The 22,354-nt window shown below is 38.4% G+C and overlaps 1 protein-coding gene across 1 annotated transcript in view; it reads right to left on the reverse strand.

Moving 5' to 3' along the window:
- The window catches only part of FAM135A (family with sequence similarity 135 member A), an 80,670-nt gene that overhangs the window by 6,300 nt on the left and 52,016 nt on the right, over nt 1-22,354 (reverse strand). The window contains exons 14-18 of the mRNA XM_082480891.1: nt 21,928-22,088; nt 20,155-20,246; nt 18,001-18,098; nt 11,157-11,308; nt 9,057-9,167 (exon numbers count right to left, since the gene is read on the reverse strand). Of these exons, the coding sequence (XP_082337017.1) occupies nt 9,057-9,167; nt 11,157-11,308; nt 18,001-18,098; nt 20,155-20,246; nt 21,928-22,088 (614 nt within the window). The remainder of the gene's footprint in view (nt 1-9,056; nt 9,168-11,156; nt 11,309-18,000; nt 18,099-20,154; nt 20,247-21,927; nt 22,089-22,354) is intronic.

The raw sequence follows: 22,354 nt of genomic DNA on the forward strand, positions 1-22,354 counted from the left end.
CTTGAAGATTTTACTTTAAAGACTTTGGCTCCAGATACTATAGATCCTACCAGATACTTCCAACATTGTTGGAACAGAGCTACCGAGGCCTGGGAAGTCCTTCCTCTTAGCAAAACTGAGATTAGGTGAGTCTCCATGCCATGCTACCAACAGGGATGCTATTTCAGTTCTAGTCTCATCCCCAGCATGAGTTATAAACAGGCACCCCCTCAAGTCAAGAGCTGAAAAGCTTTTTCCCTCCACAAAGCCAAATGACACCAAGTAAGCTAAGCTGCCATCCTGTACATAACAGATACTTCAAAGAAAAGGTGTCAACCATGCTTATTCACTGCTGATCTGTTGTTAACATGGACGTGAATGAAAACCAAAACAAGCATCTTTTCCTCCTTTCAGAGATGAGGAAAATGCACATTTTTAAAGGGGAGAGATAAGGTAATATACAAGCACATCAGAATTCCACTAATCAAGACCTGTGGAAGTATTAAAACATATGAATCTAAGCTTACCTACCTAAGTGCAAAAACATCCTGGAAGAGACTGGCTGTACGGTCACATTTGTGAACTCTGTGGCATAAGAGGAACAGAACTGTAGAGCAAACCCGGTGGTATTAAGAATCCCTCATCCATCATAATGCCTATTTACTTTGGACTAGCTCTAGTCTGGTCCTGTGGATCCAATGTGCATTGGCTGCTAAAGCTCATTCATTGTGTTCTGAAGTAAACAGGGATCACGAAGAGATTTGCTTCTGAATGCATTCCTGAGTGCTAATGGGGGCATATTCTACAGCTGAGAAATGGGACATAAAAAAGGTTCAGAACTGAAACTGAGGTAGAAAAACTTGCAGATCTAAAGTTTGTTGCAGGAAGCACTCCTGCCAGTGAGCAAACAATTCATAACTGGGACAGAAAACAGCATTTAGAGGTTTGCTTTATGGAAGCCAGTCTCAGCAAGCCATGCTTCTGACACACATCATTATTCACTATAGGAGAATGAGTTCTGCCCAAAGTTTTGCAGTCAGTCTACTTGCTAAGTCCTTAACTGCAACTGATCAATCACAATTTATATCAAATTGGGTTCTACCTGCAGAGTCTTCAGTTAATGTCATTTTCAGGTGACCGACAAGCTCAAGTTTCTGCAGGCGAAGTCCAACTGACGGAACAGGACTCTGTTTTTAATACTTGTACTGACCAGCGTATTGGCATTCTAATCAAGGTATTCACACACAAAAGTCTTGTCTGAAACCAAACTAAAGCCAAATGTTATATGTCACTGACAGTTTACTTAGACGATCAGAACATCAAAACCAGCCTAGATATAAATGAAACTGTTCTCTCACTGCTAATTTCTTAGCATATAAGGCAGGGTCTCTGAACCCATCAAAAATGACTGTCTGAAGCACTATGAACAAGAAAGTGCAGGTTTGTTGGGTGGCAATGGCTATAAATCAAGAATTTACATTTTATTTTCCTGGACTCCTTGGAATATGTTACTTTTTATGAAAAATGTAACTAGCTGAGTATAACATGTAAATAAGGTAAGAAACAAAATACTCTAGTTGAAGAGGGGAAAAGAAAAGAAAAAGAAGAGCTTCTCTTGTTTTCCTTGCACATAACAAAGTGAATTAGAGAAGCTGGGGGAAGTGCTTGGGACAGTGCTTAGGTTACACCTGAAAGCATCTGCAGTTTCACTGGAGCTACTGCCTTTCCACTTGTGCAGACAAAATTACAATGTGCTCCAACTGGAATCAATTATGTATTTGAATACACTGATGAAATGCATATCCTTCCTTAATCTTTTAAAAGAAAAACCTTCTGATTATTATTATTTTGGTGATGTGCCAAAAAAATCAGTTAGCATTTCATAAGCTAGCTGATTTTTACATGTGATGGTAGAAAGGAAACGTGAAGGTGCAGTTATCGCTTGTAGAAAATATTTAAGCACAACCAATAGATTAAGTGGAAACAGAAATCAGGAGCTGTGCAAATTCCAGAACTTGTCACTGAATGGTGCTATGGACAACACACTGGTTTCAAACAATACTTAATTCCCAGTTATACCTTTAAGGACAGGTCTACATAATTACTGTTTTGTAAGTTCTATGGCAAACGTCAACTGCCCAGTTACAAAAAGCACTTATTTCCCCTAAGTGGATAGACCATATTAATGTCTAAAAGCCAAGCAATTAGAAAATAGAGGACTATGTATTTTTTATTTTTGTGGCTGAAAATCTTATCAAGTACATTTCAAAAAATTAAACTCTTATTTTTTGTTTAATCCATAATACTACAACATGAAACGCTATTTACACATAACGCAGAAATTTTCATGTACTTTCTCATCTGTGCAACTACAATTGTGATTATATTGAACCCATGTCATCACAGCTGGCGACCTCGTGTAACTTCTTGTCACAGTATAAAACTAATAATCATTTCCAAGACCCCCAGAAACTACCAGACAGATTGTGGCTGCTGAAGATATGACAAGCAGATTTCAAGGAGATTATAGTCAAAGAACATAATTCTAAGCATTATCATTATGAAAAAGCAATATCAAAAAATGAAATTTTCCACTGGGTTAAAGACAAAATAAATACCTCAACTGCCGACAAAGTGACCAGTGCTTAAAGTTACTTAAAATTCAACAATCAGCATAAACTTTAACTCTCTTCGTCTTGAATAGTCACTCCTATTATCTTTTGTTCCTTATAAGCAAATAAGATCAGATTTTGCTCTTTATCAGCAATTAGCAATGATGATAATGGTAAGAGAAAATAGCTCTAACTTACTAGAATTTTGAATGGTCAAGTCCAGGAAGAAAACATCCTGATTTTCTTTTTAAACAACAATCCAATCAGAAATGGCAAATATTTAAGTCTCAGTTTCTCCCTGCTACCTGCTAATACTCTCTGAAATAAAGATTTATTTTGATAGGGTAACCTATTACATGGCCTGCAAAATTATTTTGTTTTCATAATTCTTAAACTTGAAGATAATATATGTAAGTGGGCTTTTTAAGGCTGCTTTAACAAGTTAACTTTTTAAGGTTGCTCTTTCTGCTATAACAAACTTGATAGCTGGGCAATGAGAGAGTTGTACTTGACTTTTAAAAAATATCCTACAACTGTAACACTCCATTAAGTGCATGAAAGAAAAACTAGTTGATAGACAACATACAATACTATAAAAAACCACAGACTTAGAAAAGCAGGCATTTAGTTAATCATCATCACTTGTCATTTGCTGTCATCTATGGAATAAATAATTTCAAGGGACTTATACAATTTTGAGAATCAATTCCTATTTATAAACTAGAAACAGATAAAGAGAATTGCTAAAATAAGTTATCTGTCATTCTGCCTTGACAAATTACTTGAAAATGAAACTGCAATGTTCCCAGAGTTCACTTGCTAACTGTGTCTCCAACACTAGACCTGAGGAAATTTTGCAAACAAAATTCTGCTGCAGATATACTTCTAAAAGAACAATCAAATGAACACATTCTAAATCATAGATATTTGTGTTTAGGTGAACACATTTCCTTTTCATTTAAGAATACTAACATCAATTAATGACTAAAGTCAACTACTCGCCTGAATATGACCCGGCAGTGTGCCCAGGTGGCCAAGAAGGCCAACAGCACCCTGGCCTGTATCAGGAAGAGTGTGGCCAGCAGGACTAGGGAAGTGATCGCCCCCTGTACTCGGCACTGGTGAGGCCCCACTTCAAACACTGTGTTCCGTTTTGGGCCCCTCACTGCAAGAAAGACATTGTGGTGCTGGAACGTGTCCAGAGAAGAGAAACAAAGCTGGTGAGGGGTCTAGAGCACAAGTCTTATGAGGAGTGGCTGAGGAAACCGGGGCTGTTCAGACTGGAGGAGGTTAAGTGAGACTTTATTACTCTCTACAACTACCTGAAAGGTGGGTGTAGAGAGGTGGGGGTTGGTCTCTTCTCCCAAGTAACAAGCCAGACGACAAAAGGAAATGGTCTCCAGTTGCACCAGGGGAGGTCTAGATTGGATATCAGGAAAAATTTCTTCACCGAAGGGGTTATCAAACATTGGAAGAAGCTGCCCAGGGAAGTGGTTGAGTCACTATCCCTGAAGATATTTAAAAGACGTGGCTTTTAGGGAAATGGTTTAGTGTTGGACTTCGCAGCATTAGGTTTACGGTTGGACTCGATGATCATAAAGGTTTTTTCCAACCTAAATGATTCTGTGATTCTATTCTATGACAATAACAACTTTTTAACATAAGTTTTGTCACTTAGATGAATCACTATTCCAGCATGTAGTTATATTTACCAGGCACAACATAAGATATTAACGAACTTACACCAAGTTTTCTGGCAAATAACAAGCTTGACTTGGCCTCAGCTACTTTTAAAACAAAGAAACAAACAAAAAAAAAAATCAGACCACGACTAATGATAGTAAGAATCTACTGCTTGCGTATGAACCATGTATACGTCACGCTTTCAGCTTTTACCCCAGAGTTGGATAATTGTTATTCACTCCTATCAAAGGAATAAATACAACGCACAAATAGCAGCACTGTAACAACTGTAACTATTAGGAAAATATTTTTATTTCTTACTGGGTGTTAAAAAAAAAATCCTATGATGATTTTTACAGTAAAGGAAAACTGAGTTAGAGAACCTAAAGAAACTGAAAAGAGCAAGTTCTGGGTAACTATTCCCTCAGCAAGTAACGACTGACTGACATTGTACAAAGGAAGAGTTGCATGATATAGAGGAATTTATTCGTGATATATTTACAATTTTTCAGTTTCATTTTTCAGTTGCAAAGGTTCTTCAAAAAGTCTGAACCTACTGTCAGGTAAGAATTTTGCACATGCTCAGAAGATTCTCCATTCTTTTTGCAGTATCACATACAAAACCTACTTCTGATGGAATATTCTGTAAGCTCTCTGCATAGAAGCATTAAAACTCTTTCCAGAAGAGATTCTTCTGAGAGAGATTTCTGGGAACAGAAAGAGCCCAGAAATTTTGGCAGCAACAGAGAAACTGGTGCTGCTTCTGAATACGAGATCCAAGAGACTGAGGTGACGTCCAGCCACGAAGCCCAACCTGGTCCCAAATGGGGAGGAAAAAGCAAGACTGGTAAAAATGTTTGTCATAGACCCTCTTAGATTCATTGTTGTGATAGAAGCAGCACTAAGAAAGAGTTAGAATTTGCTCATGATTGCAAAATTTCTGGTATTAACTGGCATTGCTCCAGAATTTAAAACAGAGAATGGATATGAGCACAAACCTCTTGTTTCTGAATGGTGCTAAACTTTAGTACGTACTAGAGCTTATTTTTAAGAGCAGAAGAGAACATGCTCAACCTTGCTTTCACCTACAATGCTCAACAGAAAGTAAGAACTTAATCCATTTTGGGGTTAAGTAACAAGACAACGTGTTTCAGCCTGCTTAGGAGCATGGTCGAGAGTATCCCTTGGGAGGCAGTTTTGAAGAGCAAAGGTGCCCAGGAAGGCTGGGCATACTTCAAGCAGGTGCTCTTAGAAGCACAGGAGAAGGCCATCCCTGTGTCTCGAAAAACGAGCGGATGGGGAAGAAGACCAGCCTGGCTAAATAGAGAGCTTTGGCTGGACCTCAGGAAAAAAAGGAAAGCTTACATTCTCTGGAAAAGGGGGTTGGCAACTTATGAGGACTATCAAGATATAACAAAGCTATGTAGGGGGAAAATTAGAAGGGCCAAAGCTCAATCAGAACTCAGCTTGGCCACTGCAGTTAAAGACACAGTAAGAAGAGATTCTTTCAGTGTATCAATAGAAAAAGGAAGACTAGGGAAAATGTAGGCCCACTGATGAATGAGACAGGTGCCCTAGTGGTGGAAGACACAGAGAAGACAGAGTTACTGAATGCCTTCTTTTCTTTGGTCTTCACTGTTAAAGCTGTCCCTCACGAATCCCATACCCTGAAGGCAAAGGGGGAAGGTCTGGAGAGAAGATGATTTTCCCTCAGTTGATGAGAATCGGGTCAGAGACCACTTGGCCAAGCTGGACATTCATAAGTCCATGGGCCCTGACAGGATGCACCCGAGAGCGCTGAGAGAGCTGGCAGATGTCATTGCTAGACCACTCTCCATCGTCTTTGAAAGGTCATGGAGAACAGGAGAGGTGCCCGAGGACTGGAGGAAGGCTGACATCACTCCGATCTTCAAAAAAGGCAAGAAGGAGGACCCAGGGAACTACAGACCAGTTAGTCTAACCTCTGTCCCTGGGAAGGTAATGGAGCGACTCATTCTGGATGTCATCTCCAAACACACTGAGGAACAGGAAGTTATTGGAAGTGGTCAACATGGATTTACCAAGGGTAAATCATGCTTGACCAATCTGATAGCTTTCTATGATGTTATAAGTGGTTGGCTGGATGAGGGGAGAGTCGTAGATGTCATCTACCTTAACTTTAGCAAGGCTTTTGACACTGTCTATCATAACATCCTCATTAGGAAGCTGAGGAAGTATGGGCTAGATGAGGTGACAGTGAGGTGGATTGAGAGCTGGCTGCGGGACAGAACTCAGAGGGTTGTGATCAGGGCACAGAGTCTCGTTGGAGGCCTGTAACCAGTGGTGTCCCCCAGGGGTCAATACTCGGTCCAATTTTGTTCAATATATTCATCAATGACCTGGATGAGGGGACAGAGTGTATCCTCAGCAAGTTCGCTGATGATACCAAACTGGGTGGGGTGGCTGACACCCCAGAGGGCCGTGCTGCCATCCAGCGAAACCTAGACCCTCAAAACATCACATGCTGGATCCAGAGCCACCTTTAGGGATAATCTCAAAACCAACTGGATCACAGCACAGTTGAAATAGTAGTAAGTTTTTCTGCCTTAGGGATTGTCCCAACTGCAAAGCCAGCATCTGAAGGAGACACCACATTAAGTAGCAATAGATGTTTCTGCATCTTAGACTCCTATTTTCTTATATGATTAGAAAAATCAACAGAAGTTGCAAAACCAGGGCTATACTTACCCAAGAGTGTTGTCAATCTCCTGCATATAGCCTGGGGTAAAGTGATTTCTGAAAATACCTATGTTTAGAATCCCTACAGAGAACAGTAGGCAAACTGTCTGGATTAAAAATCTGAAGAGAAACTGTACAGCTAGGGGAATCCCAAACTCATCTCCTCTGGGGTTTGAAAGTCAAGCACAGCCCATGCTGTATGCCCAGTGAATGAACAAAGAGATGGCAGGACAGAAGCATGCCTTGTACAGGTATCAAGAGTTAAAGACACCAACACCTAAGGTGTACATACAGTATATTGACTCAACCCTCAAAGGAAAACTTTCTTCCTTCTCTTTTAGGGAAGCATAAAGCATGCTTTCTTTGCTCCTTAAATAAAATTATCAAACTTCCACATATCTCTCTCTCTTTCTCCCCTGACCTGTCCTCCCTCATGCCGAGCTCATTGAAGGATCTGGAAACAAGACAGTGTATGAGGCTGTGGCCCAAGATACGCTCTTTCTCTCTCTTCAGTAAGAAGGTAGAAAAAGGAAACTGAGCCCTAAGACTTTTAGGCTCATTCTACAGTTTATGGGGAACAAAGTCTGAAACGCATGTCATGACTCTTAAGACAATGCTATCCAGGCCTTTCAAAAAGCCTGCCATATAGAGGTCTGTCATAAGCAAATATGTCGCATTTCTACAATCAACAACAATGCTCAAATAACAGTGTCTCTAGTCTTGTTGAGATATATACACATAAAACAAAGGAATACCAAATTCTTTAAAGCGAACTCATTAATTAATCTGATTATAACACAGGTCCCACAGTCTTACCCAGCATCCACTGTGCAACTTCTCAGAAGCTCGTAACTTCTGTTTAGGATCATACATTTATTTTCAAAAAACTGCAAAGCTACATTGAAACCACTTCAGTTGATGGTGATCCAGTTGTTTCAGTAATTTTTAACTTTGCAGTTCACCTTTAAATACCAGTTCAGCCTTAAATATCACTTTGTCAGCAACAAAATCACTTTGTGATAGTAGATTTTGAATAGAAGGGAGAAAAAATTCCAAGCTTTTCTAGAATCAGTTTTTGATCAACATTCTATCTTATCCATTATTTTTGTTCTTGCTCCACATCCTTTTCTGCTTCTTCCAAGTCCTTTAAATTTTATACATCTCAACATCTCAACGTTTCAATGTTGAACATCTCAAGAGCTAGATGTCAGTCTTTTCCTGCCCGTATCTCTGCACTGCTTTGCTCTCAACAAAATTTCAGCTGTGACACCCTACAAATGTTTTGATGGAGAAACTTGCCCAGGTTTTTCACAAAACACCAAGAGCATCTCTGGCTCCAAACTGCTTGCCTGACACACATTCACAGATACCTGCCAGATGAATCCTCAACAACTTTATAATGCTTAATAGACATTACCCCCTAACTAGCACATTCTTCACTGCCAAAATTGGCTCTCAGCCAACAGCTGAAATAAGAATATTCAAACCAGAGAAAATTGTATGAATGATATAGTACGAATAATTTAATTTGGTTTTTAGCTATTATGCTAAGTAAAACTTTTCCTTTCTTTATCAAAATGAGTTTTTGTTTTCCCTGACCAACTTCGTGAGGAAATAAAAGACAGGTTAGCAAAAACTTGATAGCAGAATTTTATGTTTATCAAATAGATAAGAAAAATAGATACAGAAACACGTAATTCTAAAAGACTGTATATGTACTTGACTTATCACACTGAAATCACCAGCTTCAGTGGCTCAACAGGAAGCTGATAGATATATACATCTATCTATATATACATATAGAGATATATGCACACACGCTACCACAGTGGCTGCACTCACAACTTCTGCTTATTAGTTAGAAAGGAAAGTATCAAACCAATGGTCCACTGCTGCAACAAAAATGGTTTATTGTTTCTTTTACTTGACGAATATGGGACTAAAGCAAAACTAACTCTTAAATAAAATGAAACAGGAGCTTGTTGGAAATTTTTTTTTCTAGGTTTCCTATTCATGTTTCTGTACAGTGGCCTTTAAAAGGTAGTAAGTATTAACAAAGCTTACCTGCTTTTTTACTGAGTTTGTATAAGAATGTTTGTCGTGGATCTGAATGGTCTCGACACGTCAATTGCAATAAAGAACCAGACTTCTTCCACTTCTGCATAAACCACAGTCCTGCATTGTTACGTACAACGTGAGAATAGAGCCACGATAAATATGAAAACTAATTAAACATTAAGTAGAAGTACACAAAGTCTATATATTTAGCTCCTCAGATGTTAGTTTTATTTTTCACGTCAGCATTGTCAAGCCCAGAAACATTTAAAATTTTTGTTCATTATTCTTTCCTGTCTACATATAATAAAGCATGAAGACCATGTACACTCATGTACATGCCTTTCTAGGAAAAAAAAAACCTAACAAAACATTAAAATACATTAATAAGGTAGCCATAAGGCAATATACAAACTCTATTTCAATAATTTACAGAATATTAGAACATTTTGATGTTGAAATATGTAGCATAAACAACAAGCATTACTTCTCAGATTTCTAAAATAACTTCACAGAATCACTGAATTCATTAACCAGAACTTGAACAAAGGAAGCAGTATTTTCTGGGAGGAAAATCATAGTATATTTTCTATGATGCTGTACCTTCTTTATTAGTCAATAAGCAAAGCCAACTGGCTAACCGGCCTTTCAGAAAATCTCTCCCTTGCCAAGCAAAAGAAAAGCAAATAACCAAGCCCCAACAGCCTCAAGAATGTGTTTATTCAGCCCTCAAGGAAATAGTTATCTTCTACTGAAGGAATTTATTGAAGGTTATTAATGTATAAATACGATATAGCAATTTAGACTTCAATACCAATTACTTATTATTACCTTGGTATTTTCCAAAATCTGAAGGAATTTGAAATGTAGAGGAAGATTATTATATGAAAAGGACATTTTGTACAATCTTCAACTATAAAAGAGATTAGATAGTCCAGAAATCCTTATTTCTTCAGTGAATATATTTTGGATTATACTTTGATAGCTTTAATCTTAGTTAACTGAAGCCATTTGCTGGTGATTATATAAACAAGCAAACAGACCTGCCTCTTCATGTCTTGGAAAAATGCAATTTCTAAAAGCTAACAATTTTGGGTTATTTGGGCGAGATTCAGTTAGAGATTAAAAACTTGAAAGAAACTGTCCCCAGCTATACTAGGTTAAATGCCCAACAGCTGCCCATAGCGAATTATATTGTAGATGTCTTAATCCTGAAGCGAACCTCACTGGTAGTGTATTGAGGACTACAAATGGTACAATTTCAACCAAATTCAAAGAGCTGCCATGTTCCGTCTGCTTCCACGAATTTCTACAGTAACTCCAGTGAGCCAGCAATTCCTGGCCACTTCTCTTGAGCTCATCACAGGTGAGTTAAAAGTTTTCCCTCTCATTTTTGTATGAAATAAATAATAAAACAATCAAGAAAGAAACTGCCACTAAAGAAAATAATTAATGATTTTTATAGAGTGTTTTTAAGGATTTTAATGAGCATGTTCACATTAAGTGAAAATAAGTGTCATTTTGGGTTTGGGCTCTCCGAGGTAGGTGGTAATCTCAGAAACAAGTTTTCTTTTAAAAATTTGATGCTACCTGAAAATATTTTCTAACATTTATTTCAAAAGGCAGTTTCTACAAGTTCTCCTAGAGCTACATTTAATCTTTAGAACAACAGACATTCATAAGGTACAAACACATCTGCAGAAACACACTGCAGGTTGTAAGGTTTACTGTAAGACATTTTTGAGAGAGAAAAGACACTACTAGTAGTTCAGAATTATCTTAATGCATCTTACCTACTTGTTTTGCAGATTAAGTATATTAAAATTCAGTTTATAATAAATAGAGCTCAACACATTAAAACTGGAGTTTCTTTACGGTGTAACAGAAAGCCTGAATCTAACATAAAGGAAAATGCTTATGTCAACCATCTCTTGCACATCCTTCTATTGATACATTATTTTTATAACCCTTCTCTCTTCTTATGACACTGAAACATGCACTTTCTCATAATCAAAGTAATGCAGAAATGTGCACCCCACATGAAACAGCTAAGTGCATTTCAAAGACAAAATCTCCCCTGAAGTGATACTTCTGAAAATAATACTTTACCCGTATTAACAAGAGCACTGCTGTTGTAGAGGGTACCAAGATGTGGTCCAGACAGAGACAGGAAGGTATGAAGTTTGTTGAGGTAATATTTAAATCGAGGTCTTGTGAGCACTGAACGGATTATTAAATTACCCAGTGAGTGTCCGATAAAGCTGTTTAAAAAGAAGAAACAGTATAAAACAGAATTTGATGACAAACTTTTTTTTTTTCTTTTAAACAGAGGAAAATAAAACTGATATCATAAAATGCTGAAAGAGCACAGGAAAAAAAAAAATTAATGACAAGTTTTCATTCAGAAGCCTGTATTTTAGGTCACACAGAAAACATGGCTTGTCCACACGTCCCAAGCTGCACAAACTTGTTACAAACATGGTCTGAACTCCTCTAGAATTATTTCATACTTTTTTTTTTTTTGAAAGCTAGTGAAAACAAACTATCCTTCCACCAGCATCTCCCACCCAAACCCCAAATTATTTCTGGGTCTATTTCCCTAGCACCAAGTATTCAGAAAATATTTTATGAGCTGTGCATGACTGAATAGATCACTACTGTGGCATGTGATGGGTGTTCAGTATGATAAATGTTTGAGTTACTGAAACAACCTAGTGGAGAGGCATTCCGAAAGTACTCCTATAAGGAGGAAAACCATTACTCAACTGAATCTGATTATTTTAAAGTACAAGCAAAACCTCAAATCTGCTTAGCAGTTGGACCAAAAGAAATAATTATCAGCTTGAGGAAGGCAATTGAAGAATATGTCTGCTGGGAGAATATTACATGTAGTTGTTTTCCTGGTTAAGGTAGTTAGGGGAAAGATGGATGGGACTCTAGCTTCACGTATCTAACAGTAATTATAACTTAATCTGAGGTGCCTACTCTCATACCCAGAAGTCTGTAATAAAGCATTTTTTTAGAAGGGACACTACAAAATAAAGCCATTTTAGTTATTACACAGTTATGCTTACAAATCCTTGCTGAGGTAGGGACCACACCATCCTAGGCACTGACTTAAAGGGGATATGGTAGAGACAAGGCTCACAAAATTAGAATGAAAAAGTGCCTTCCTGTTTCACAGATGTAATCTCAGAACATGGAAAGAACAGACAACCATCCAAAAATATAAGAGAACTACTGTGGCTGGATCATATATGTGCCACATTTCACCTGTAAGATCACCCCCTCCGTTTACTCTGTATCACTACATTTGTCGACAAAAATAGCTAAAACAAAGCTACCAGTAATATCTGTGTAAAATACAGTGCTATACTCGACTGTTTAATTGCTTCCCAAGAAAGAATTATTGACTCTGAAAACTCCAATTTAAAGCTAAATGAAAAAACTCAAACATTAGGTTATAGAATGTCATGGCCACCCCTGAGCTCCAAAACTCTGACTTAATTATATATTTCTATGACAGAATAGGCAGTTTCTTCCTTACCAATACACAGTTTAAGCATATATGTATATTCTTCCCGTCTGCTTTTACTACTAGTTTTTCAAAACTACTGCAATATCAGAAATTCTTTGCCACGGCTTGCCATGTTTGCCTAGCTAATTTAGAAGTGAAAGATATGTATCCTCTGTGCTGTCAGCACAACAGCAGTGCATTTACAAAACAAAATACTGAGCTGCTGACTTTCTTGAACATGAAAATTTAAAATCATTCTCTCAGAGTACACCATAAAGTCCATAAAAGAAAAACAAAACCGGAGATTTCTTTAGGAACATGAAAATGTCCACAGAAATTGAGTTTATCCTGGAGATGATCTGCATCATGTAATTGCTCTTGAGTAAATTTTCTAAAGAAGATCTGAACATTAGCAGAGCTATTCTCTTGACAGTTCTCTGAAAGTTTATCAACTATTTACTAAACATCATAAAGGGATGAGAAACTCTTACATTGTACCATAACAAAGGACAATTTCATCACAGGGAAAAAAAAAGATTGATCCATCAATCAATCAATCCTATCATTCTCAAGAACATGGGCACACCTGACCCAAAACTTCAGAAACATGAAAGATCCATCCGAGTAAAAAAAGATGCTCACAATTAGCTATGTGAATGTACCTCAAAGATTAAACACTTGTCCCTTAATTTGTAAAGGCTTGGAAAAATAACAAAGATTACAGTAACATATTGCGCTCAAATTCAGATGTTTAGGTGAAGATGGACTTAACCTTTAACATTATTTTCTAATAGAGAAAAGTTTAAGGATTTGCTCAAATCAAAAAGGAAAAGGGAGAAAAAGGAAAACCCTTCAGAAAGGGTTTTGAAAATGTAAGGCAAAACATAACCCACCCTACTCATTGTTTCAGATACCTACAACTCTGGGATGCTCTGCAAGACCAATGCATTTTTGAACAGTAGGTGGCAGTATTACCATCTTCTGATCTCAACACACAGAAGTAATAGAATTATACTGTAATATTTATATGCACTTTATGGCACCAGTCTACCAATCAGATCATACTAGAAAATCAGACACAGTAAAACCTCATTATTCTGTGCTAACAAACGAAAAATCCTGTCCAACTATGAAAAGTCACAGAAGAAAAAAAAAAAAAAAAAACAAACATCAAAAGCCATAATCAAAAAGGTGCTGAAACAATGAACAGATGTTTTAACATATGCATAGTATTAAAAATTGCTTTCTTTTTGTGAGCCAATGTTACTTAGGGAAGAGAATGACAAGCTGAATAATCCAATATAAGCCATCAGAAATTTATGTAAGACCCGACGTGAGGAAAACAGTTTCTAAAACTACACTGTAAGAACATGTGGTTTACTTCCTAGCTATGGGATGTCCTGGAAAGGCTTCCATCCTCACACGTACTCGAAACTTAAACAGATATGACTGAGCAATCTGACTTGCTTCAAAGTTTCATTAACTTTGAAGGTGGCACCGGTAAGAGCGGGTAACTGGTCCAGATGACCTCCAGAGGTCCCCTCAACCTAAAGTATTCTGTGATTCTTTACCAAACAGTTGTTTTATAAGACAAATTGCTGGTGGTTTGAATCAAACTTCAAGTTCATGCTTGCTACACATTCCTAGTGAGCACAAAGATTTTGTTCCGAGTACATCAACGCACATGCTGGGTAGCGTGCTGGTGCAATAACTGGTATTAGCTTTGGCAGAACAAAAAAGGTTGCTTCACTGAAGTTCACTGTATGGTATGGCTCTGGGTTCTGATGGTAAAGGGAGTGCCTTTTCTTACCTCAGTATAAGAATGTAGCACAATAAATAGGATTTTGCCATTACTTGAAGGCACAAGGCTTTACATTGACCTGACAGCACAGAATCTCAGCATTTCTCTTGTCTTGCCCTGACCTGATTTTACTTTGTTTAAGCTATGACAACAACTGCCTGGCAGTGAAATAACAAGTCAGGCCTAAAGTTGCTTTAGTTTCACTATAGTTTCTATTAATAACAAGTATTTATTCTGTGTGAGGCTGAAATGTGTATCACTAGAATAAAGTGTGGTGTAGAAGAGCGCAGACATGGGTATCACATGCCAGAGGTCCTCAATGGTCTATTAATAGTCACTGCAGACGCACAATCTTACAACCCAGGAAAGAAAGGCAGTGTTCGGGGTAACAGAATGGGGCAGGGGAAAAAGAGTAAATGGGAAAGAAAAGAAAGAGCATGTGGGCAGACTGAAAATACAAAGGTATGAAAATAAATCCAGGCAGATCCAAGGCTAAGGAGGCAGAAACCCCCACCATGAACACAGAATCATAGGGTTGGAAGGGACCTCTGGAGATCATCTAGTCCAACCCCCCTGCCAGAGCAGGGACACCTTAGAGCAAGTTGCACAGGAACTCCAGGTGGGTTTTGAATGTCTCCAGCGATGGAGACTCCACCACCTCCCTGGGCAGCCTGTTCCAGTGCTCTACCACCCTCAAGGTAAAGAAATTCCTCCTCATGTTTAGGTGGAACTTCCTATACTCAAGTTTGTGCCCGTTACCTCTTGTCCTGTCACTGGGCACCACCGAAAAGAGCCTGGCCCCATCCTCCTGGCACCCACCCTTTAAGTATTTATAAGCATGGATCAGGTCCCCCCTCAACTGTCTTTTTTCCAGACTAAAGAGACCCAATTCCCTCAGTCTCTCTTCATAAGAGAGGTCTTATTAGGGTCAGTCCCCTAATCATCTTGGTAGCCCTATGCTGCACCCTCTCCAGCAGTTCCCTGTCCCTCTTGAGCTGGGGAGCCCAGAACTGGACACAGTACTCCAGGTGCGGCCTCACCAAGGCAGAGTAGAGGGGGAGGATGACCTCCCTCGACCTGCTGGCCACACTCTTCTTGATGCACCCCAGGATGCCATTGGCCTTCTTGGCCACAAGGGCACATTGCTGCCTCCTGGTCATCCTGTTGTCCACCAGGACTCCCAGGTCTCTTTCTACAGAGCTGCTCTCCAGCAGGTCAGCCCCCAACCTGTACTGATGCATGGGGTTATTCCTCCCCAGGTGAAGCACCCTACACTTGCCCTTATTGCATTTCATAAGATTCCTCTCCACCCAACTCTCCAGCCTATCCAGGTCTCTGTATGGCAGCACTGCCTTCTGGTGTGTCAGCCACCCCTCCCAGCTTTGTGTCATCAGCAAACTTGCTGAGGGTGCACTCTATCCCCTCATCCAAGTTGTTGATGAATATATTGAACAGGACTGGATCCAGTACTGACCCCTGGGGAACACCACTCATCACTGACCTCCAACTAGACTCTGCACCCCTAACCACAACCCTCTGAGCTCTGTCTTGCAACCACTTTTCTATCCACCTTACTGTCCATTCATCTAACCCACTCTTCCTAAGCTTCCCTATGAGGATGCTGTGGGAGACTGTGTTGAATGCCTTGCTGAAGTCAAGGTAGACCACATCTACTGCTCTTCCCTCATCTATCCATCCAGTCACACCATCATAGAAGGCTATCAGATTAGTCAGGCATGATTTCCCCTTGGTGAATCCATGCTGAGTACTTCTGATAGCCTTCTCTTCCTCCACGTGCCTTGAGATGACGCCCAGAACTAACTGTTCCATCATCTTTCCAGGGATGGAGGTGAGGCTGACTGGCCTGTAGTTCCCTGGGTCCTCCTTCTTGCCCTTTTTGAAGACCGGAGTGCCATTGGCTTTCCTCCAGTCCTCAGGCACCTCGCCTGTTCTCCGGGACCTTTCAAAGATGGTGGAGAGTGGCCCAGCAATGACCTCTGCCAGCGCCCTCAGCACTCTTGGGTGCATCCCGAGAGTGATACCACCACATCCCGAGATGTGAACCACCACATCAGACTCCTTACACTGAAGCCCCAGGATGCTGATGTCCCACTGCTTAAGGAAGACAGAAACCACCAATCTTAGGACACAGACAGCTGCTGGAAGGGGAGCCTACCACCTGAGAAAAGATACTAGAAAGTTTCTGTATAACAACTTTAGCCATATCAAGAATGGGACTTTTCTGCATTAATTTGGAGTATGAATTTTAGTAGTGCTAATAGTAATATTTTGCTGCATTTTTACGAGATTATTAAAACACTGATTGGACTAACAATAAATTCTTAGCTCTGCATATGAATTGTGTTCCCTTTTGCCTATAACAAGACAAGTGTAAAAGAGGGACTGAACAGGTATTTCTGATACACAATGCTGTTGGCATTTTTGCCATACAAAATCCTTATAGATCTGGAGACCAAAAGCAAACGAGGATTCAATTCTCAGGTATGAGCAACGAGAAGGTAACTGGGTGGGTTTGCTCTTTACAGCCTTCAGACCCCAGAGTGAGAGAGAAGATAATCAGTGTGTGCTGGTGGGTTACGGAACTCTCCTCTCCCACACCAAGAGTGCTAAAATGCAGTCTGCGTAACACAAATACAGTCACACAGTGCTCTTTTTTTTTTTCTTTTTAAATCATCGATTTAGACAAAAATAACCATGTCAAATCTTGCCTATCTCAAAATAGAAACATTTGTTTAAAAAGTGAGATTATGTTTAAACATGTTAGATGCCTTCTCTAGCTGAATAAGGCCTACCAAACACGAGTGCAGAGATTTGTAAGAAATGCGTGTAACTAGTCAGTCAAAAAAACTTCCAGATGTATAATTTGAGGATGCCTAAACAAATGGATGAAGTCAGGCTTGAATTTGCTCCTTTCATCTATTGATGAGCTAACTCCAACGCAGCTGAGTTAGTGAGGTGTAAAGTGCCCAAATGGTGTACCCTATTTTGAGAAAATAAATGGAACAGGTATTCCCTGGAAGCAACTGAAAAAGGAAATAACAGGAACGTATAGACTGGAATAAGCCTCCTATTGAGATGTAAAACATGCTTTTTAGCAGATGAAACAATCAGAAAACATCAAAATAATGAAATATTGTTTTCATGCAGCTGCCCTTCAACGCCACAGGTAAGATGGAATTTCCCTATCGGAATGACAATATAGACAGTCTGCTACATCATACTTGGTGAAGAGACTATAAAATCAGAAGAAAGCTAACTTTATCATGACATAGTGCTATTACAGTTTTCTTTGACTTTCTTAAAATATTATCTGGTTTTCTGCAGAACCCTACCACGCAGGATCTGAGGAAGCACAGGACAGCAGTTCCTTAAATGTAACGCTTAACCCTGCCCTAAAATGACCAACAGGATCAGGTGAGCTTACATCACTGTTCAGTCTTCTTTCAGCTGGGAATTCCCTCTCTCTCATTTGTCCTCCTTTCCCCTATTCCTCCCCCTCCCTGAATTTCTCTTTCCCATCTCTCTTTTGGCCTGCCCCTGAGCATCGCAGTTCAGAACAACACAGGGCTCTAGTTTTAAGTTTATTTCTATAAATAGTATAGAACAGATATTACCTGATTTTTGAAAGGGTTAGATTATAAATTTGTATATACTGTATAATTTCATCTAAAAGGCGATCTGTCATGGAATCAAAATCAGCAAAGGTATCATTCTGTAAAATAAAAGAAATAAAAAATAATAACTGTATTTTCTAATGCAGCAATATACATTCTGCATTCAGACTGAATTCTTACTCTCCAGTGTTTTGATCAACAACACACAAATAAAAGCATCCATATTAACTTTGAATACAAGCACTACAGCTGGTTATTGTTTTTTCAAGTGTTTTTTTTTTCTTGTAACATGGAATAAAACGATACACATTTTACTGTAAGACTACTTTCTTCTAATATACCAAAACAAATCTTAACATTACACAGCCAGCCTTACTTCTAAGCCTTCCCCTACACATAATCTTATCTGTAGTGAAACAGAAGACCAAGCTGCGTATTCAGAACTAAATCACACTGCCCATGAAATAGAAATGAGACAATTACTGCAACAGCAGAAAAAGTCTAGGTTAGTACTGCTTATTCAAAACAAAACAAATCCTTAAAGCTCATTCCCAGTTCGCAGCTGATTCTCTACAATGATTAGCAGTTAGAAATTAAAAGAGGTAGGCAAAGGCTGCCTAAAACTTTTCAGCACAAGTTCCAAAGGATCTGTGCTAAAATCTGTAGTGTTGAACACATTGATAAACGATCTGGGAAAGGGAAGAAGGAGATGAGATATCAGAGTTTGGAGACAAAACCAAATATCCAGGATAGTCAAATCCAGAACCAACCAGAATTTCAGAATAATCATAATACTGCATGCCTGGGTGATAAAATGGCAAGAAATGCAAAACAATGTTACATAGGGAAAAACAGCCCTAAACCTATATGCAAACAATAATCTATACACCCGCGTTCTGTATCATCAGCTATGTTAGAAAAGCAAGGAAAGAACAGAAAATTTCAACATAGCATTTTGCGAGTCGGTAGTGCACGAGCATCTTAAATACTCAGTCTAGTTCTGATCATCCTATTTTAAATGACAAGAAGTTTGGAAGTGGGCAGAGAGAAGTATCATGGATGACCAGAAACTGTTTCACATGTGATCCTGAGAAATACTGAATGGACTAAGTCTCTTCAGTTGCCTCCTGAGGGAGAAATTATACTTGTTTATAAAATACTTAATTAACTGAAGCGGAAAATGAGGAATGATTATTGACTTTTTTTTTTTTTTTTTTTTTCCAAAACAAGCTGTAGGCAGATTTGTTTAAATTTCCTTATTTGCAACTGAATTAGTAATGTATATGAACCATAGAATTAATCTCAACTATATGCTGTGGAAATTGGAAGTAAAAACGCTCAAAAAGAATCAGCCAACATTAAGGAGAAAAGTCCGTCAGTAGCTGTTAGGCTCGGTCGTTTCAGTGGAATTCCCAAATCAGAAAGTTTCAGAACTGCTGACTGCCAAAACCACAGGGCTAGAGAAGAAAAAGCATGGCTTGGTGCCTGTTCAGCCTGTTTCGCAAAGCATCCCAGCAGCTATCGCCAGAAAAACGCTACTGCACTAAATGAACCTTTTGTTTGAGCCACTAGACTCTTTGGTCTAATTCATCCCTGAAGTATGTCTAACACAATATGTAACACACATAAAAAATGTAAAAATTGGTCTTCTGTGCTTTGTCAAGTTTACTTCATCTGAAAATAATACAATTCACAAAAGTTTAAAACAAGAGTTAATTTGATATTGGCTCAATGTCATGATGTGGATCTTACAGTACACTGACAAAAGAACAAGAGACAATTATTTTGTATTTCTCAGATCCTGTGAAATAACACATCTCCCTTCTCGCCACACCAGTTTTTATTATCACTGTTTTAACCATTAGTATCAAGGGTATTTTCTCTGCAATCCTAACCGATTATGGTGAGAACTTAGGAGATATCAGTATACAAAACAAAATGGCAGCAACAAATGTTACTCCTTATATATTTACCTTCAATATCATTGGGGTTTTGTAACTACTTTAAGGCAAGCCACAGATCAAATAATGGATTCCATGTATAAAAATATACAGAAATTGGCAAAACATAACACGATAGTGCCATGAAATAAATGTCTGAAGATGTACACTGTTTACTGATTTACAAAAATTCTTTTTTTTTATTGGCAAATACCTGATTCCTTTCGGACATAAGAAAATCTATTCTCCCTCCAGGCAGCCCTAGCTCAATGTATGTCTTCACTAATCTTAGATCTGCGCTGTTACCTTAAAAGGAAAAACAACCAAGAGTTAGACACTGCAAAGTTAACTTGCAATAAAAGCACTTAGAATACGGAAATGAACTTACGGCACAACTTTATATTTAAACACAGCTAATGATATTCTCAGCCCTAATTAAAATTCAGTAAGACTCAGGAAGATAAACTGCAACGCCAAATGCAGTGACAAAACGGTCTATAAAAATGACATTCAATGCAGACACTGTTTCAAAAAAAGCAAGGACTTAGGAAGTCATGTTTGATTTCGTCTTAGCATCCAACAGTTACACAGCACTGTGAACATTACATTCTTAAAAACCTAATTAACTTTGATAAAAGTCAATTAAAGAACTCGGAGCTAGCTTAAAGAATTCAGTGAAGGAGCAAGGAATAAGGGCAAGTCATAAACATTTTCATAGAATAAGGCAGCAGAGTGGACTGTCAGCCGATAAAGATATGTTTAGACTGGTACCCAAGACAACAAATGTTAGTTTAACTAGCATGCTGAAGAATTCTCTACATCAATGACCATGTATGCTTTTGAAGGAAGATACCCTTTCTTCCTTAATTAGAGAACAAGTTTTTTATTTAAATCTGTTATTAACAGGAAAGAACTTGTATGAACTCATCATTTCATAAGAAAATTCCAACTATATGGGTTTTTCTAAGGCTTCAAAGACATGTTTTTTTTTAACAACAGTTTTGCTGGCCAAGTTAACTTTTGTGTCAATTCTAGGCACGCATAGCACTTGAACATCTACACTAGTAAGAAGGAATACTTCAGAGTTCAGTTTTAAAAGTGCTTAACTGCCCAGAGGAAGATGCTTTCTGCCCAGAGGAAGAAAGAAAAACTATTCTGTTATTTAAAATTTTTTAACTTAGCCATTTGAAACATGAGCAAGAAAGCTCTGCAGTATCAGTCCAGTCCAATATTCTATCTATTGCCCTTTTGTATTTCCTTATATTGTTAATTTAAGAAGCTTCTCAAAAAAAAGACAAGAACACTGATGGTAGAAAGCTATGAATAGCTTAACTAGAGGGGAAATTATTTCTTAACATGCGCATATGCTTTGAACTAAAGGCAGGTGAATATATTCAAGGTCAACAGAATCTCTGTCCTTGGAAATATTCAAAAACCCAGCTGGGTTGGTCCTGGGCAACCTGCTTTGAGCAGGGAGTTGTACTAGACAATCTCCAGGGATCCCTTCCAACCTCAATCATTCTTTGATTCAGTAATCTAATATTTTAAAATATAAACACTTATAAACGCTTGACTGCATTTTACATATGCTGTTTTTTTTCCTAACAAGACACACATATTTTATGTTCCTTGACAATGTAACATTACAAATTCTAAACAAAACTGGTTTGTTACTAACTCCATTCTATTACGACAACACAGACAAATACCTGTATGACATAAAAAACTGGAAGATATATCTAATGTGAACTATGACATAAAATGGGTGCATGTCAAGGAAGTTTTACTAAAGACAAATTTTACATAAAGTTCTTAATTTAAATGATTCTATGGAACACAATGTCAAATGTAGCAGTACAATGTCAGATTCCCATTTCCCTCTAGTGAACCTATTTCAGAAGCATTCAGTTCAGAGTTCAAATGACAAAAGCTAATCCTAACGGGTAATCTGAACCGCTGCCATTCAGTACGACATTTCCCAGCGTACCATCTAGGCCATGGACGCAGACTATAAGATGTATTCCTTCTTCTGAACAGTCATCCTCTTCCATACTGAAATAAGGTATTGAAGAAGCCAGTTTGAAAACATCGCTATACATAAATCCAGGAAGTCTAAGTTGCTTCAATTCTTCTTTAGCCTGTAGGAAACTGAAACAAAACCGTATTTATGATAAACCAACATTTACTATTATCAGACAAAAGTAGGGTCTTCTAGGATACAGTTTTCTACTGTATTTACTTTGTCTTCTATGTAATTGATACAAAGGGAAACATATTTACCAAATTACTATCTTCACAAAACAAGGCAGTTTATTACAGCTTCCTACAGCCCCTTCTCCTCCATAACAAAATCCATACCCAAAACTACTGTCTTCTCTCCTGTGAAAATCTCTGCAAACTCTGAAGTATTTCTG

This window comes from Vanellus vanellus, assembly GCF_965231255.1.
Source record: "Vanellus vanellus genome assembly, chromosome: 3".
Taxonomy (NCBI): domain Eukaryota; kingdom Metazoa; phylum Chordata; class Aves; order Charadriiformes; family Charadriidae; genus Vanellus; species Vanellus vanellus.